The 16,705-nt window shown below is 34.3% G+C and overlaps 1 protein-coding gene across 8 annotated transcripts in view; it reads right to left on the minus strand.

Moving 5' to 3' along the window:
• Positions 1-16,705, minus strand: part of LOC123532297 (5'-AMP-activated protein kinase subunit gamma-1-like) — a 416,776-nt gene that overhangs the window by 335,370 nt on the left and 64,701 nt on the right. The window contains exon 1 of one of the 8 annotated variants that reach the window (XM_053517868.1): positions 7,991-8,421. The exons of 6 other annotated variants lie outside the window; for them this stretch is intronic. In XM_053517868.1, the coding sequence (XP_053373843.1) occupies positions 7,991-8,074 (84 nt within the window). In that variant the 5' untranslated portion in view covers positions 8,075-8,421. Of the gene's footprint in view, positions 1-7,990; positions 8,422-16,705 lie in introns of those variants that run through there. One more of the 8 variants, XM_053517872.1, reaches the window with a different exon arrangement.

Below are 16,705 nucleotides of genomic sequence, written 5' to 3' on the forward strand. Positions count from 1 at the left end.
GAGCCCAGAAAACCTAACAATGAGGTCATCGTCTAAGATCCTATCCTAAGCAGTACCTCAAAAAAGTTTGTACGAAGTATCTGTGATGTATACAAATGTTAAGTTTCTTATAATTCACCTTAGTAAATAGGAACAATTCACAGATAAAATTTAAGTTTGTTAAATTGGTACTGGAAAAATTGTTACATATTCAGCATGCACAAATATTTGACCTTTAGTGATAGCCTTGAACTTCTGACCTCTAGTTATAGCCTTGGCCTTTTGACCTTTAGTGTTAGCCTTGACCTAAATCTGAGGCAATTGGGAAGGTTTCAATTTAAACATGTCTTGATAAGTGAACCACTCGAATAAAGTTTCCACAATATAAACTGACTTGACAAAGAATAAAAGGCTCAAAGTTTGAACTCCTGTTGTGTCCTTGACCTCTGGCAAGCACAACTGCTACATGGGTTCTATTATTCCTCTTTATATGTTGAACACTCATCTAAAGTTCCATAAAAATCCTTAAAAGGTAGAAATGATCCAGAAACAAAACCAGAAGCTTGAAGTGTGACCTCTTGTTATGCCCTTGACATTAGGGCATTGCAATGAAACATGGGCTCTGCACACCATCTTGATTACAGGAACATTTGACACATGTTTCTATGGGTTTAAAAGATATGGACAAAACATGAAATCTGACACAAGTGTTTAAACTGTAACCTTCACCTTGACCCATAATACATATTGAACATGGAAAGATGATAATCATTTTAAACAGAAACATTCATTAACAAGCTGCTTCATGACTTTTTGTCTGAAAACCAGAATTCTCTGAAAATGTTTGACCAACTGTTATTTAATCTCCACTCAAGAAGGAAGAAAACACTAGATCATACACTGACAAGTTGGATAAACAGGCAATAAAAGGGGAGCCATTAACATCATCATTGTCTGTGAAATACCAAAGGTGTATCATTAGTAAACATACTTGACTGATCACATTTTCTACATCAAGGTCATAAACAACTGAAGCTCTGTCATGATGCATCACAAAACTTTTTAGGGATGTGTTATTCATTAACACCAACTACTGTGTAAATAATTTTTTTTTCTGACATAAAACATGTCAACATTTAATGACACTTGCTGCCTGAAAATTACTATAAAGTTGGAAAAAGGGGCTAACTTAAAAAAAAAAATCTGCATCAAAACTCTACATAATGAGCACATGTCTATACTTTATGTTGATAATGTATACCAAGTTTCATTTGAATCTAATGTAAACTATTTCAGAAGATGTACTTGCAATATAATAAGTCCAAACAAGAGGAATCATTCATCTGAGGAAAACCTTGACGTTTAGATCTTGCCTCTGACCCAATCTGGTGAACCTCAATTAAGCATCTTTTCAATTTTTTAAAAGTGTCCTTATTTTTCTTTACTGTGGCAGATCGTATAATGCTGCCAAGTGAAAACCTTTTAAATAAATGTGAAACTGGTCCATACAAGAATGCTACAGAGACCAAGTTTGATGATGATCCATCAATTGGTTCATGTGAAGAAGTCACTTAAAGTTTCGTTTTTTTTTTTTATTTTTAGTTCTTATGGCCCCAAAAAGGAGTTTTAAGCAATTAAAGGGCAATAACTTTGAAGTGATCATGATCTTGAACTAGTGTTTACTGCTTCCCCAGAAAAGAAGGCATTTTTAGAGTTACAGGATTCTGTGTTACTATAATTATACAAAGGTATAGACTAAATTATTAATGTGTACTTGTAATCTTAAAATAACATCATTATCATATACTTTGTATTTCCTGTCTTCACTTTCAGAAAATGCAAATTCTATGTTCTCAAATTTCAAAACGAGTTTCCCATAGAAACTAAATGGCATGTATTCTTTTCAGCTATACCTACCATTATCATAGCAAATTTTATGTTTAATCATAATTACAGTTTTGAAACTTTCATCAAACACTTTATTTTTTTGTTTATTTTCATTTGATGGGTTGATATAAGCACGTACAATGGGGAGATGGAATGGGAAATGGGGTGGTCGAGGAAAGAATGGGGAAGAAGGAAAATAGAATGGGGTCTCAGCTGGAAGTTGAATGATGAGATAGACAGGGGAATGGACTGTGGAATGAAAATGGGGAGTTGGAAGTGAAATGGGGAGATGGAATGGATATTGTGGAAATGGAAAGGGAAATGAGAAAATAGAAGAGGAAATGGAGAAGCTGGCTGGGGGAATGGAAATATGTAGAGACCGTACCATAGCTCTTCGCATTCTTCAATTTTTCAAAAAAAGTGGTTTTTACAAGAGCACCGGTTACGATTGAAAATGTAAACAACCGACTCTATAAATTATTTGAATGAATGAATGAATGATCGTCGATCTTAGTCATAAAACTGATTGACAGTGAATGCAAATGACTCCATGTGTTGCAGAAAGGTATTTAGTTTGTAACTGTAATTTCCTATCAATTGATATCCTGTCAAAATTGGTAAAATAATTATTGCTTATCTTAGAACAAAGCCCACTGTCTTTGCCGTTCGCCAGCTGCTAAAAAGGCAAATATATATGATTCAGTGTAAGTTATATTTCACTGGTACTACCAGTTAGTAACTTCATACTCTAAAAAACACGTCAGAGAAATTTGGGCAGTTTTGACCGATTTAAACGTTTGCAGCATTAGATTATATTTTTTCTTTACACGAAAACTGCCGTTAGGTAACGAAGCAAATACGCCGTTAATCCGGAGTCGGCCGATTATTTGTTATTGTCAAAAAACTGTTCCAGTTCACTTAGTGTAATCGGTGCACTTAAACTGCCTGGCTATAGCTACTGCTGTTATAGAGAAGTGGTAGAGTGTCTGCCTTAGGTGTGAGAGGTCCTGGGTTCGAGTCCCAGTTAGAGCTTAACAATTTTCATTCTGCTACAGCATCTTTTGCTGTTAAAGGACTGTTCCAGTTGTTCTATATTTTAGGCACACAGTATCACGGATCATTATTTAGAAATCCAGATCACAGTTGAATGTTAAATCAAATGCACCCAAGTACAAAATATTTGCTATATTATGTCCCTTTGATGTTTCTGCTCTCCAGGTCCAAGAAGAGTTACATTTCCTTGATCACAAAATTTTCTTTTACATGAAAATATTAAATGCTCATAACTCTACGCTTCTGGTTAAAATATTGTTAATATATCTATTTTTGAGAAATATATGTACATGTGTCTTCATTTCAAACCCTTTTCACTTCATACCTATGTTTTGAAAAACTTAGGTACTATCTCTAAAATATGCGAGAGGAAATTGGGAGATGCATGAGCTTATGGGAAGGCAGAAGAGGGAAAGGTGGAGATAGAAGGGAGATGACAGGGATAATTTGGAAAGATGGGAGGTTGATGAGGGAAATAGAAGTGGGACTGGGGAGAAATGAAAAGGGAATGTGGAGGTGAAAGGGAAATGCAGATGGATGGAAGAATGAGCGTGGTGGGGAGATGAAAGGTGGAATTGGGAGACAGGTAGATAGAAGTGGTAGATGAAAGGAAGAAATTGGAGGAAGGTTGGGGAGGAAAAAAAGGAAATTGCAGCAATTGATTGGGTAACAGGGAGATGGAACAAGGAGATGGAATCGGAAATTAGTAGTTGTAAAACCTTCAATCATTAGGGAACAAATCTAGACAATAACAAAACCATAGTCATTAATGAGACAAGATAATTATCTCAGCCTTTTATTTCCTTGTAGACAATATGGATTGTAATCTGTACTAATCTAGCAGCAACAGTTTGCAATTGTTTAAACAAAAAAACCCAAACAAACAAAAAACACATCAACTTAATTAGGTTATGTGTTTCTAGGAAACAAGAAATAATATTACAATGGATCTTCGATTTTTCCAATTTCACCCATACTTGCTGTTCCAAGATGCAGCTTAAATTACATGCAACAATGAACATTTTCTGCACATGGGTAATCAGAACCAACATTCCTCCCAAAAGTTCATTATGAAAGTTTAATGACATCTTTTAGTGTGCCATCACAGTGACAACGTCCTTATGAGGCTGGATGTGGCACATTAAAAAATAAATCATTTAGTAAATACTAAGCAATGCTTGGCACTTCAGATAAGAAATTATCCATTTTTTCAACCTGGTTCATTTCAGGAACTTAAGAGTAATAAATACATGTAGAAAAGAACTGATCCCCAGTTAAGTGGCTTCCTTACATAACAGTATTCTCTGGCCAAAGCAAGGTTGTGAACCCACAGCGGTGATTTGATGTGAACAGCCATAAGCCTGTAAAGAGAATTATCATGCCTAACCATTAAACATTATGACCAGATATTATAGGATAAAACTTTGTCATTTTTAGGGGTTTTTAACAGAAGAATCCACAACACACTTTTATATATGCTTGTTCTGTGGCAAAGCTGAAGAATATAATGGCGTCATAAAGGATAATTCAAAAGAAAATGACATTAATGTGATCAGACAATGCTGACATTCCTGCCCATTTCAAGGACATATAAAGACTTTGATGGACAATATATTTGTTTTTTAGCTTTATACACATTTTATGATACAATATAGCATTTGCACATGTTCACTTCAAGTTATAACATCTGCAGAACCCCTCAGGATATGTTGGTATCCTGGCCCTTTCGAGCTTCGACACCAACCGTTCCTTCACGATACTGCAGAATGATGCTATAAGATGGAAAAACATATGTTATCCCTATATATTTACATTTGCCCTATTCTTTTCTATTGAAATTTACAACGTTCATTTCGTATAAACATAAAAAGAAAAGGCACGAAAGTTATGTCACTGCTGCTTAGTGACAACCAGTCTTTGTTTTGACGACGACCGCATATAGTCAGGGAAAACGTTTCTTTAATGACAGCCCAGTTGTTCCATCTGTTGAACAGAATGACCAGGAAGCTGATTTTAATGTTAAATAAAACAAAATGTGTGCAATTTATTAATATAATCTTGTTAACAAATGGAAAGGAAAATAATGTAAATATAAGAAATTTTATGAAACTTTATTTTTTAGTGTTCATGTGAAATGAACGCCAGAATAGGACCGGCAATCCCATAAAAAATATTTCATTTCTTAAATAATCACATGTTTAGTTTTCAATACTTGTCCCACAAGCTGACAGGTCAGCTCCTTCAGCGATACTCTTTTACACTAAAGGAAACAGTCATTAACATAATGAAACAGACCAGTAATAGTAACTTAATGAGAATTTTATTACTTTTAATGCTATACATGTGTAGTCAGTCCGGGGCTAAAACCCTCGCTTACAGGGCGAGTACTCTACCAATCGTACTAAACAGTTGCACATGTGTATGCCCTTTGTGTACCAGTCTGTGATGTGTATGCCCTTTGTGTACCAGTCTGCGATGTGTATGCCCTTTCCGTACCTGTCTGCAATGTGTATGCCTTTTGTGTACCAGTCTGTGATGTGTATGCCCTTTCCGTACCTGTCTGCAATGTGTATGCCCTTTGTGAACCAGCCTGAGGTGTGTATGCCCTATGTGTACCAGTCTGAGATGAGTCTGACATGTCTATGTTGTCTGTGTACCAGTCTAAGATGCGTTAGCCCTTTGTATACCAGTCTGAGATGTGAATGCCCTTGTGTACCGGTGTGTCAAGTTATCATTTGATATGTGCATGCCCTCTGTTTACCTGCTCTCATCTTGACTGTTCTTTCGTATCTGTATCTCATTTCCGATAATATCTTGATACTCCAGATAAGATTAGTTTTAACAGTATAGGAATACCTACTTTCTTTTATTAGACTAAGGGCATGAAATCCAACTTCTCTGAAATCTGTTCTAGCCAGAGTTATAGAAAATCTATCAATAATTCTCCCAGATTTAAGAGATGAATCAGCATCATTCACATAAATGCATTACATAGATAACCAGGGAAAAATATAATAACATTAAACCCTACCAAAATAAATATAATATTCCACATGTACAATTTATGTTTTCCAAGAGATTCAGAAATGCTTGTAACAAAGATAATATCTGAGCATTGGGTAAGTGGGCTAATTATGTTTGAAGAGTTATTTTGTCTTCTCCCTCCACTTCTGTCTAGCTCACATAATGTCTGATTTTGTAGAGGGAAACTTGAAGACTAGCAGAGTACATCATCATCAAACAACAGTGTACAGTATCATCAAACAAAACATGGACAAAGTTTCATGATCACTCTGTCCAAAGACTTACCAGCTTATCAATTCAAATCATAGCAACTTATAAGCCAAACTAGGAGTTATTTGAATTGTGTACTCTGTATATTATTATAAGAATCTGTCACTGATTGCTGGTAAAGATGGGAATATCCTGCACTCGGGTAAGGAGCCAAGTTACCGCCTTAACAGTTACCCGAGTGCCGTATATTCCCATCTTTACCCCCTGCCAGTGATTGATTCTTTTTCTTGCATGCCTTATTCTTCAATTTGTAGAAGATATAGAGAAAAATGAAGGTTTTTCTTTAAGGCGCTATTCTGTTATAACAGCGTATGAATTTACGAATTCATTCATAAATTATTGCATGCGAGTCAGTTTTTTTAGCACCGGAAAAGTTGTACGTCTTTGTTTAAAACCTGCTGAAATACTTTATTCTATATTTATCAAAAAATACATAAATGTCGTATACTTAGTTGAAAAACAACAAGTTAGTGTCTGACGTAAAACCAGTTCCTGAAATAGTTAATCATCAAAAATGTGTCATTTGCATTAGCCAGCCATAACATTGTTTACCATAATTCTCTAATAATTATCATTTGCAAAACTGCTCATATCAGTTATCAAGCAAAACTACTGATACCAGTTCTCAAATAGCGTCATAATTTACACCTTTTGCTGTATGACAAACTTCTAACTTTACTGGAAAAGCAATAACTACAAGTTTGACGCAAGTTCTAATAATATAACATTTGACTGCTATATATCCCACGTAAACAACTGAAACTCATGTCTCAAATCAAGAATTAAGTACTTTTTATTTTTGTATGCATGTTGATTCACATTATTTCTTGAATTGCGCATTTTGCAAATTTAATTGCGTATTTACGCAACTATATACCTAATTTGGTTCTGTCAAATGGCTATAAATATGGGTTAAGGTTTATCAATGGTTTTAGACTTAAGGGTTTATCAAATGGATGAAACTACAGCCATTTATTTTTCCTATACGGCTGTTACATGGACTATAGGGTTATCAAAGTGGTCATAAGAACGAATTTTAACACCGATGTTGTACCAATATAAACCTAGATATCATTTGACTCTTTTTTTTATGGTAAAGGAAGTTTAGAAGACAAACTTTGGGTATAAGATATACTTCTAGTCACCAAAGAAATTTAAGGTAGCTCTGCTCATTTGGAACAAGGAATTTTCGTTTAAACGAAATAAAAAAAGTCTCACATTACCTAAGTGGAAAAAAAGTGCGTAACATGTCACTTTAGGGGCACCATAGAAATAAAATGTATGTGCTGTTTTTTTTTTTTACATATTTGCCATTTATCAAAGAGACAAACACATTTCAAGCTCGGACTTTAAGACAATATTTAAACTGAACTTTTTTAACATTTTATTAAATTTACTGAAGGGTTGCCATTAATTCATAAAATGATTTTCATTTCCATATGTAGAGTCCAGGCTTTATTCTACACTCATCCTGAATGAATTATGCCATTACTGCTGGTTTTAACCTTTAGCCTGCTGGCGGCGAGTTATTCTGCCTTTGCGACCAGTGCTGACCAAGATCAGCCTGCACATCCGTGCAGTCTGATCATGATCTGCACTGTTCGCTATTCAGTCAGGAAGTTTCCAGCAAACACCCCTTCGAATAATAAATGGTATTGCCAAAACTGAATGATGGACCAGTTCATTTTAGAAATTTAGCAGGCTAAGGGTTAATATCAAACATGCGTAACTACCTTAATGGAAAAGTAAATTAATGACAAGTTTTATGAAAACTTACCAAAGGACTTGGAATCTTCAGTTTTAGCTTCTGCTTCATCTGTAAAGCCTTCGAGGGACTTGTGATGTCATCTGTTAATTCCATGGTTAACAAGGTAAAAACTACTTATTGCAAATTCGCTTGAATGTGACACACTTTAATTCCAAATTCACTAGAATACAGACTGACCATTTGAAAGAAAATCCAGAGTTCAAAATAATGATATAATCCTAGTATAGCCAGTATGGGTTTTCATAAATAACAAATAGTGTGTTTTGCAAACAAAATGTAAATCCAGAAAAACAACAAATGGGTTACTAAAGGTCACTAAAGCAGTTAACATCACAAACCGTAGGTGGTAAAAGTCATTTATTCACTAAATCAGGCAGCCTGTATATATAACAGCTTCTGGCAAAATAAGACGCATCTAATGTAATATACTTAATTAAGTTAAAAGTGGTTGTATTTTGAAACGAAGTCATTTAACTTTTTGCTTATTTTATCAAATTAAATCAATCCAACATATGTAAATAAATTTTTTATATTTTACAGTAAGTGATATCACAGCTCAGCTGTTACATTGAGAAAATGTAACACACTTTTACCTCAACAAAATGTAACGCACTTAACCAATTACCATAATTTTGTTGATTTATATAATGCACATGATTCAGCAAACTGGAGCTGTAACTACTGTTAGCATAAAGTAAATCCTTGCAAACTTCTTGTTTTATGTAATGCTAGAATAAGTTTGCAAAATGTCAATTCAAATTAGCATTTCAAATGAAGTTTCAAAATACAATTGTGTGTTTTACAGCTCAACATTTTCATGAACTTGTATCAAGTTTATTTTACTGTCAACTCTATTGCGTATACCAATAAAACAGCTGTTTAATTACATCTTTTTCACATAACTTAAAAGCCTACTTATATAACAATTTAATTTTATAATCATAAATTAAATACTTCACTTGGAAGGTTAATTCACTATAAGTATTAAGGTGAAAATATTCAATTCTTCCATTTTAACTTTTTTTTTTTTTCGAAATATCATAAATTAAATACTTCACTTAGAAAGTTAATTCACTTTAAGTATTTAGGAGAAAATATCCAATTCTTCCTTCTTTAATTTTTTTTTTTTTTTTAAATCCAGACATACTATATCATTACCGGCTAACTTCCTGTGCATCTATAATTTATCTACCTATACTCCCATTTCTCACAGGTATGTATGTCACTCACTGGGACAGTGTACTGCATATATTAAGTGTGCATCTCGAAAAAAAATGTCATTAATCAAACATGCAGTAAAACGTTTTAATTATGGAACAGTAAATCCATGATAATTACTATTGTTCCATGAGATTTTCTTAGTGTCTGAATGAATGAATGAATGAGTTGGGTTTTACAGCGAACCGACACAAAAAGGTCACATATCGCCGAGGCTTTCTCAGTGTCTGAAATGATGCTTCGTTTTAAAGGCACATTAGACCTAAATCTCATACCCTAATCCTGACCCTACATGGAAAAAGTCCTTACAATGATGATACAGACCAAGGTGGATGAAGATCCATCCAATAATCCGTGATATAAGTGGCAGCAACTTCCCTACCCTTATTCCTAAAAACGACCACTTGGAAAAAAATCCAGTAATTTTACTCTGAAAAATATCAATTATCAATGCCAAAAAAAACCTTGAAATAACAAGAAAATTTGCTTGTCCTAACACTGTCACCTGTAGCTATGCCAACTGTGAAAATTGATACAGTGACTTAATTACAACTGAAATGAACAAATACCCATTTTTTTATATATCTTTCATTAGATTTTCTGCATTTTAAACCTTTTCCATACAACTTAGAACAACATCACTGTTACACACAGCATTATTTTCCCTGGTTTTATTCTTATACATAGTCATACTGCTGATTTAGATGGCCTACTATTATATCATCATATCATATCCTTATTATCTTTATGTAAGTTAGGTTAAGAACTTATTGACCTGTAGTAACATTATTTCATCTATTCTATATATTCACTGACAGGACATATAAGGGGGCAATGACCGTGGAGGAAGGGTTACAGAGATATAGTGTATGGAAACACTTTTACAACCTCCGATAAAGGGTCATGATGCCTTTGTTTAAAATGTGGCTGCCATATTTTTCATTTTGAACATATACATTTTCTTTTTTTAAGTTTAATCCCATTTTTTTAAATTTGTTTTCTCATATATTTGTCATAGGTTTGAATATTTGATTACACAGTAAAAAGTATTACTGAATCCATTGTTTTGATTACCTCCCTTTACGGCTCTGACACTGTGTATGTTCATGTGTAATATTGAAAGAAGTGTTTTCCTAAAAAAAAATTTTTTTTTTTCTATTTGGAAAGCTGCTTTATCTGTCTTACGACCACAGTAGCCAACCATATTCCAAGTGGCTTAACCTATGTTTAAAGATTCACATAATCTGCAAAGATTCACATAATTGTATGTGCAAAGATTCACATAATCGTATGTGTAAAGATTCACATAATCGTTTGTTACCTATGTGTACAGATTCATAGTCGTGTGTTATCTATGTATAAAGATTACACACATAGTCGTGTGCTTAGTATGATCTATGTATAAAGATTACATGTTAAGCAACAATTAACACTTCAAAGTAATTAGATGTTGTTTTTTTTTCTAAAAATCTTCTTTAAAAACCTTGAATATATTGGTCGAAATTTCCTGTACCATGTCTGCAAAGCTGTCTATATTTATAGCACCTGATTTACATACATCTGCATGATCATGAATGTGTTTATCATAAATTTCCGTTACACAATCATGACATTCCTATAGTCTACATCATATGAGAAAATAAATTAACTTGAGACGGTACCTTAGGGCTATGTCTTCATTGACAACAAAAATAAATTCAGTGCAAAACTAAAGCACATATCGCTCATCTCATGATAACAATATTTTTAAATAGCACCATGCGGTAAATGCAAGAAATTTGGACAGCGGCACTAGCTCCCTTGTTTTGGCAATTCTGCTAAAGAAATGTGACACATCATTTCTTTTTAGCTAATATTAACATTGTCATTATTCTATTGCACTGAACTGCAAAAAATCATGGTAAATACCATTTCAAATACCTTGTCAATATGCATATAACATAATTTTGTTAACACAAGGTGCGTGTCATAAAAAGTGGTGTACAATTTTTAGTATGTGTTGGTGTGACTATCAGATCGAGGGTTCAACGCAATAAGGGCATATCTACATATAGTTATTATATTTATATGTAGATACCCCCTAATTGCGTTGAACCCTCGAGATGGAATATACATTTTTCATTGCGAATTGTGCATTTTTCCCTACATAAAATATGTTTAATATATACACATTTTTCATTAGGAACTAGAGCTATTACTACAGGTGATGAATGTACCCCCCGCATGCACTGACACAGTACATTGCAATTTGATGCACACAAGACTGCATAATTATGTGGACTGTATGTGTATAGACTGTATGTATATAGTATAGTAACAAAAAACTAAGTCCCATAACTCTGCAGAATATTTATCTAAAAGAAAGTAACATGCACCATGCTAAACTAGGGTTGGTACTGATCGCTTGTGTGAAGTCTTATTAAATTGTGTGCAAGGGTTTGGAAGATTAGGCCACACACAAGATTGCATAATGCAGACTGTATATAGTATGTAAACAAAAAACAAAGTCTCATAACTGTGCAGAATATTTTTCTGAAAGAACCTAACATGCACAATGCACAGCAAGGGTTACTAGTGATCACTTGTGTTAAGTTTCATCAAATAGCCTGCGTAGGAGATTAGGCACGCACAAGTTTGCATATGTAGACTCTATGTATAATAGTATAGTAACAAAAATCAAAGTCCCGTAACTCTTAAAGAACCTAACATGCCTCATGCACAACTACTGTTGTTACTGACCAATTGTGTGAAGTTTCATATAATTGTGTCAAGAGGATGAAGAGAGAAGATTGTGTCTATGTATATAGTACAGTCACAAAAAAAAACAGTCTTTGAAAATTACAGTAGTTTTTTGTTTGAATGATAACCAAAAAATCTTGAAGCTAATAGACTTTTTTTTTGGGAAAAACATCCGGATCTATAAATACTTTGTCCAAATAAGTAGTCTTAAAAGAGTTACCTTTCCCTGGTTTCACAGTAGCAGCATAGTGAGTGAATCAGAAATACTTCCTACTTTTTATACCAATATAATATTCAAACCTTTGACAAATAGATAAGACGGGGTGATTGGTATCACCAATGGATGCTCCCCGAAATTACTGTAGCAAAAGGGATGTAATTCAAAAATGAGACCACCTAGAGTTATAGTTCCTTGTCACTGCACACCCTCTCACAGACCTCTATCAAGATGTAAAGTATCAAGGTAATACCTTGTATAGTATTCGAGTTATGCCCTAGGCAAGGTTTTCAAAAACATAATAAACAAAGTTATTATGAGCCTTTAAACTATAAAACAGGCTTCTATTAAGATTAATTTACCTGTGCTGACTGCCAGACCACCTGTCAACAAAGACCACTTTCTTTTGCATTTCTCAAGGGTGGTCTTTTCAGATAGGTTTAACAGTTATATCCATTTATGAATTTCATAATTACACATAAAATTATTATGTATCATTAATTTGCATATTTTCTTTTCACTTTATTAAAAATTTTGTAATTAATAAATACTACAGTATAATAAATGTTTATTTCTTTATTTATTTAAATGATTAATGCATATATTATATACAGATATCTGTTTATCATACTTACTACATAAAAAATTAAAGTGAAGCATCATTTAAACATATAGGAAAGCTGCCTATAAATTTTACTTTTTTCGACATTATATATATTTTAAGTTTTTTATCTTTATTTTTCAATGCGAATTTCACATTATACTCCTGTTTTTTTTAAAAGATGTATTCTAAAAATAATAAATGAGGATTGAATAGAACACTGTTGTAACTCATATTAAAAAAAGAAGGAATTATGCCAGTTTTCCGTTCAATCCTTCAACTGCACCATTTTGCCAAGCAGCTCGATAAAATGATTGATACATCCAGTTTTTCTGTAAAGCTAACAACTCATCACAAACAATCCTCACAGAACAAACTGATAATCCTTGCACAGTCTATTATACATGAAGTGCAAAACAAACTTTATAAAACCAACTTATGAACTTTTATCTCACAACAATTAGAGCTGAAAATATTACCAAGGTCATAGTCATCATCGTTTGACAATCTTGTGGACATATTTTGATTGATAACACCTCTACTGTACATCAAATGTTTCATTTCTTACAATCTTACAGCAGTGATATACTACTATTCTTACTGTAACCTTAAACTAAGTTTAACAGTTACTGTAAACTAAGTTCAAATCAGTTTAAGATCATAGATTCAAATTAAGCTCCAAAATATTTGAAGCAAGAATGAATATTATACTGCACCCTGCACTTCTGTCATTGTAATCTATTAATATGTGTGATCTGCACTTTCCTCTCATTGCAATCTATCAATATGTGTGCTCTGCACTTTCCCCTCATTGCAATCTATTAATATGTGTGCTCTGCACCTTTCCCTCAGTGCAATCTATCAATATGTGTGCTCTGCACTTTCCCCTCATTTCAATCTATCAATATGTGAGCTCTGCACTTTCCTCCCATTGTCATTTATCAATATTTGTGTTCTGCAATTTCCTCTCATTGCAATCTATCAATAATTGTGCTCAACACTTTCCTCTCATTGCAATCTATCAATATATGTGTGCTCTGCACTTTCCTCTCATTGCAATTTATTACAATGTGAGCTCTGCACTTTCCTCTCATTGCAATTTACCAGTATGTGAGCTCTGCACTTTCCTCTCATTGCAATTTATTACAATGTGAGGTCTGCACTTTCCTCTCATTGAAATTTATTACAATGTGAGCTCTGCACTTTCCTCTCATTGCAATTTATCAGTATGTGTGTGCTCTGCACTTTCTTCTCATTGCAATTTATCAGCATGTGAGCTCTGCACTTTCCTCTCATTGCAATTTATTACAATGTGTGCTCTGCACTTTCCTCTCATTGCAATTTATTACAATGTATGCTCTACACTTTCCTCTTATTGCAATTTATTATAATGTGAGCTTTGCACTTTCCTTGCATTGCAATTTATCAGTATGTGAGTGCTGCACTTTCCTCTCATTGCAATTTATTGCAATGTATGCTCTGCACTTTCCTCTCATTGCAATCTATCAATACATGTGTGCTCTGCACTTTCCTCTCATTGCAGTTTATCAGTATGTGAGCTCTGCACTTTCCTCTCATTGCAATTTATTACAATGTGAGCTCTGCACTTTCCTCTCATTGCAATCTATCAATATGTGTGCTCTGCACTTTCCTCTCATTGCAGTTTATCAGTATGTGAGCTCTGCACTTTCCTCTCATTGCAATTTATTACAATGTGTGCTCTGCACTTTTCTCTCATTGCTATTTATTACAATGTGAGCTCTGCACTTTCCTCTCATAGCAATTTATCAATATGTGAGCTCTGCACTTTCCTCTCATTGCAATTTATTACGATGTGAGCTCTGCACTTTCCTCTCATTGCAATCTATCAATATGTGTGCTGTGTGCTCTGCACTTTCCTCTCATTGCAGTTTATCAGTATGTGAGCTCTGCACTTTCCTCTCATTGCAATTTATTACAATGTGAGCTCTGCACTTTCCTCTCATTGCAATCTATCAATATGTGTGCTCTGCACTTTCCTCTCATTGCAGTTTATCAGTATGTGAGCTCTGCACTTTCCTCTCATTGCAATTTATTACAATGTGTGCTCTGCACTTTTCTCTCATTGCTATTTATCACAATGTGTGCTCTACACTTTCCTCTAATTGCAATTTATCAGTATGTGAGCTCTGCACTTTCCTCTCATTGCAATTTATTACAATGTGAGCTCTACACTTTCCTCTCATGGCAATTTATTACAATGTGAGCTCTGCACTTTCCTCTCATGGCAATTTATTACAATGTGAGCTCTGCACTTTCCTCTCATTGCAATTTATCAGTATGTGAGCTCTGCACTTTCCTCTCATTGCATCCTATTAAAATGGGACAGGAGGGACAAACATCAGGACAGACATCAAATCATTATCCCTCCTCCTTCAGAGATGTTGATTTTTCAAGATTCCTTATATTGCCAAGCTTCCACCATTTTGATAACTAATCTTCAGGTGTAATAGATACAAAGAAACCAGTTAAAAACCCATCTGTTACAAAGTTTTACAGTTAACATGGAGAACAATTACAAACATTTGCACACCATACGGCAATAATTTAATAATTTCAAAACCTTCATTCACTGCAGACCTCATTAAATTATGTTACTTGAGTTCAAACAAGAGGGCCATGGTGGCCCAATATCGCTCACCAGAGTTGATCTGACTTCCTGACCTAGTTTTTGAACCCACATTACCCAGTTTCAAACTTGACCTAGAGATCATCAAGACAAACATTCTGACCAAGTTTCATAAAGATTGGGTCATAACTGTGGCCTCTAGAATGTTAACAGTTTTTCCTTTGATTTGACCCAGTGACCTAGTTTTAGACTCCATATGACCTAGATTCGAACATGACATAGAGATCATCAAGACAAACATTCTGACAAGTTCTCATGAATTTCAAACTTTAACTGTGGACTCTTGAGTGTTAACAAGATTTTCCTTTGATCTACTGACCTAGTTTTTGACCCTAGTTGTTGATCAGCTGATGACCGAATATTCGAATATTCGTTCGAATTGTTGACCGAATATTCGAATACCTAAAATGCTATTCGTTGCCATCCTCATTCTGACCAATACTCATGAATTTCAAACTTAAACTGTGGACTCTAAAAGTGTTCACAAGATTTTCCTTTGATCTGGCCTACTGACCTAGTTTTTGACCCTATATGACCCAGTTTCAAACTCGACCTAGAGATCATCTATACAAACATTCTAAGTTTCATAAAAATTGGGTTACAACTGTGGCCTCTAGAGTATTAACCAGTTTTTCCTTTGATTTGACTGGGTGACCTAGTTTTTGACCCCATGTGACCCTGATTCAAATCTGACTTAGTGGTCATCCAGACAAACATTCTGACTAATTCTACTGAGTTTCAAACTTAAACCGTGGACTCTTAGAGTGTTAACAAGGTTTTCCTTTGATCTGGCCTACTGACCTAGTTTTTGACCCGAATGACCTAGTTTCAAATCAGACTTAGAGATCACCTATACAAACATTCTAAGTTTCATAAAGATTGGGTTACAACTGTGGCCTCTAGAGTGTTTACAAGCTTTTCCTTTGATTTGACTGAATGACCTAGTTTTCGACCCAACATGACCCAGATTCGAACCTCACCTAGAGGTCATCAAGACAAACATTCTGACCTATTCTCACGAGTTTCAAACTTAAACTGTGGACTCTAGTGTTTACAATATTTTCCTTTGATCTGGCCTACTGACCTAGTTTTTGACCCCATATGACCCAGTTTCAAAATTGACCTAAAGATCATCAAGACAAACATTCTGATTAAGTTTCATAAAGATTGGGTCACAACTGTGGCCTCTAGTGTTAACAAGCTTTTCCTCTGATTCGACCAGGTGACCTTGTTTTTGACCCAAAATGACCCAGTTTGGAACTTGTCCTAGAGATCATCAAG

Source organism: Mercenaria mercenaria, chromosome 11 (genome assembly GCF_021730395.1).
Source record: "Mercenaria mercenaria strain notata chromosome 11, MADL_Memer_1, whole genome shotgun sequence".
NCBI classification, from domain to species: domain Eukaryota; kingdom Metazoa; phylum Mollusca; class Bivalvia; order Venerida; family Veneridae; genus Mercenaria; species Mercenaria mercenaria.